The sequence below is a fragment of the Lathyrus oleraceus genome, chromosome 7 (genome assembly GCF_024323335.1).
Source record: "Lathyrus oleraceus cultivar Zhongwan6 chromosome 7, CAAS_Psat_ZW6_1.0, whole genome shotgun sequence".
NCBI lineage: Eukaryota > Viridiplantae > Streptophyta > Magnoliopsida > Fabales > Fabaceae > Lathyrus > Lathyrus oleraceus.
In genome coordinates, this window is record NC_066585.1 from 357,820,530 (window position 1) to 357,823,286 (window position 2,757).

At 40.1% G+C, this 2,757-nt stretch overlaps 1 protein-coding gene across 1 annotated transcript; it reads left to right on the forward strand.

The window, feature by feature from the left end:
* The first annotated feature begins 1,464 nt into the window (after nt 1-1,464).
* On the forward strand, nt 1,465-2,388 carry LOC127103830 (uncharacterized). Its single transcript, XM_051041071.1, has one exon. The coding sequence runs from the start codon at nt 1,465-1,467 to the stop codon at nt 2,386-2,388; it is 924 nt and encodes a 307-aa protein (XP_050897028.1).
* Nucleotides 2,389-2,757: the final 369 nt, after the last annotated feature.

The following is a 2,757-nucleotide window of genomic DNA, read 5'->3' on the forward strand; positions in this document are numbered from 1 at the left end:
AACTCTTGGCTTGCCTGCTAAATTCTTGATAGAGGAGGTTTGTTATTTTTCTAGCATGAAGAGTATGGATGCTTTTGAGGCTATTCTTGCTGTGCTCATCTATGGATTGTTCCTTTTCCCTAGTGTTGACGACTTTGTTAATATTAGTGCTATCAAAATATTCCTAATTGGAAATCCAGTTCCTACCTTGCTTGCAGATGTTTACCATTCAAGGGAGGAATGATCATATGTTGTACAATTCTGCTCTACAAGTGGTTTATTTCGCAGTTGCTTTTGTCTACTGCCTTTTGAGACCTCAAGGATGGTTTTCTATGGTCACAAAATATTATGTCTCTCACTCATTCTGACATTGATTGGTTTGATCGTGCTTATGAGGGGGTGACAATTATTGATAGTTATGGTGAGTTTCCTAATGTACCTCTTCTTGGTACAAAGGGAGGCATTAACTACAACCCGATTTTGGCTCGCTGTCAGTTTGGATACCCAGTGAAGGACAAGCCCAACACCATCTTCTTAGAGAGTTTCTTCTTCAAGGAAGGAGAAGACAACAAAGCGTTCAAGGAAAAGATTATGCATTCCTAGCGCCACGTCCATAAGAAAAGAAGAGAAGTTCTAGGAAAACTAGATTGTGTCTCTTTGGAGGCTTATCTCCAATGGGTGCAAGCTAGCACCGTCAATTTGAAAATGCCTTATCCTTGACAAAAGCCTTTGTCTTTAACTGCTAAAGAAACTTCTCTCATTTTCATGACGGACGCGGAGAAACTCAAGATTGCTTTGACTAGGATGCAACTAGAAAGGGATGCTTGGAAGAACAAGTATCAGATCGTCCATGCAGAGAATGAAGAACTTTAAAGACACTTGAAGCAAAAGAATGATGAAGAGCTTGCTAACAAGAAAAGAAAGGTACAAGGGGATTTATTTTCCTATAGCATTAGGCCAGTTCCTGGTTCAGATAACCCTCCTACTTCGGGTGCTTGGAAGATGATTATTGACAAGCTAGTGGTTGAAAAGACTCAGATGAAGGACCAAATCAAGGAGCTTAATAGGAAGCTACAAAGAGGGATTGGATCTTCTTCTCAGCAACTTCCTTAGGATTTTAGTTGTTTTCCTTGTATCTTTTGAAAGTGTACTTCAAAAATTGTAATTTTTCCAATATTAATGAAATGAGATTTTTTTTCAGCTATCAAAAGAGTAACACTCCTCTCCATGATGTTTGCAATAATTGTTTTCATTTAAATTCCTTGGAAGTCATTTGCATTTCATATCATGAATCGTTCTAAACATCACATTTTTTTGCATTCCCAAGACTTATCCTTGTCCTTCACTCCAATAGACAAGTTGTTTCACCGGTACAACACTTGAGCTAGTCATCAAAAAATGATGGAACAACTTGAGCAGGAAAACCAGGAACTCAGAGAAGAAGTTCCTTCACTCTAAGGCAGTTCGGAAAGACTCACAACACTGATGGAAACGTCGGTGGCTGCTCAGAATCAACTACCCCCAGAGCTTGTTCAAAGAGCTATAATTTTAGAGGTCATGTCTACACCCATTTATGTGGCACCTATGAACGCTTCTCGGTATCAAATTCACCCCAATTTACCTTGGGGCATGCCACCAAATTATATACTAGAAGGTTACCACCCACAAGTTCCTGAAGCTCCCGTAATGCCTGTTGTCATGTTAATACCACCTTCTGTGATACACACTACTCCATACCACAAAGAGCCCATCTTTCACGCCACTCCAAGTGAGAGTATGGGATCATATGAGAAAATGGACGAATTCCAAGACCAATTCGTTGAGATTCAGAGAGAGATTAAAGCTCTTAGGGAAAAAGATCTATTTGAAAAGAATGCCCACGATTTATGCCTTGTTCCAAATGTCAAAATACCTGCCAAATTTAGAGTACCTGACTTTGAAAAGTACAAGGGGGATTCTTGTCTGAGGAGCCACTTAATTATGTATGCCCGAAAAATGTCCACTCAAACTGACAACCACCGGTTGCTAATTCACTATTTTCAACATAGTCTGACTGGTGCCGCCCTCAAATGGTACATGAACTTGGATATTGCCTATATTCACACATTCAGTGATTTAAGTGAAGCTTTCATCAGGCAGTACAAGTACAATATTGACATGGCGCCGGATAGAGATAAACTTCGGGCTATGTCCCAAAGAGACAAGGAAACTTTCAAGGAATATGCACAAATATGGCGCGGGGTTGCCGCCCAGATTTGTCCTTCTCCCGAAGAAAGCAAAATGAGTAAGATCTATTTAAAGACTCTAAGCACTTTCTACTATGAACGAATGATAGTGAGTGCACCAAGTGATTTCACCGATATGGTGAATATGGGGATGCATCTCGAAGAAGGTGTCTGTGAGGGATGAGCGGTCAAGGAAGGTGGTTCATCTAGCGGCATTAAAAAGTTTGAAGTTGGGTTCCCTAAGAAGAAAGAGCAAGATGTTAGTGTGGTGGTACACAGAAGACCAAGGCAGAGATATCAACGACAACATATTGTAGCAGTAGCTCCAGCCTACCAGCCATAGTTCATACAACAATCTCAACCATAAGTTCAACAACGACAACAACAACCACAATTTGCACAATAAAAACCTCAATACATTCAAAAGAATATCCTGCAGCCTCAGCAACATGCCCGTCCATAATACAACAATAATCAAGTTCAAAGAAGGTTGCAATTAGATCTGATACCTATGACTTACATAGAACTATTCCTATCTTTGGTCTACAAGAAG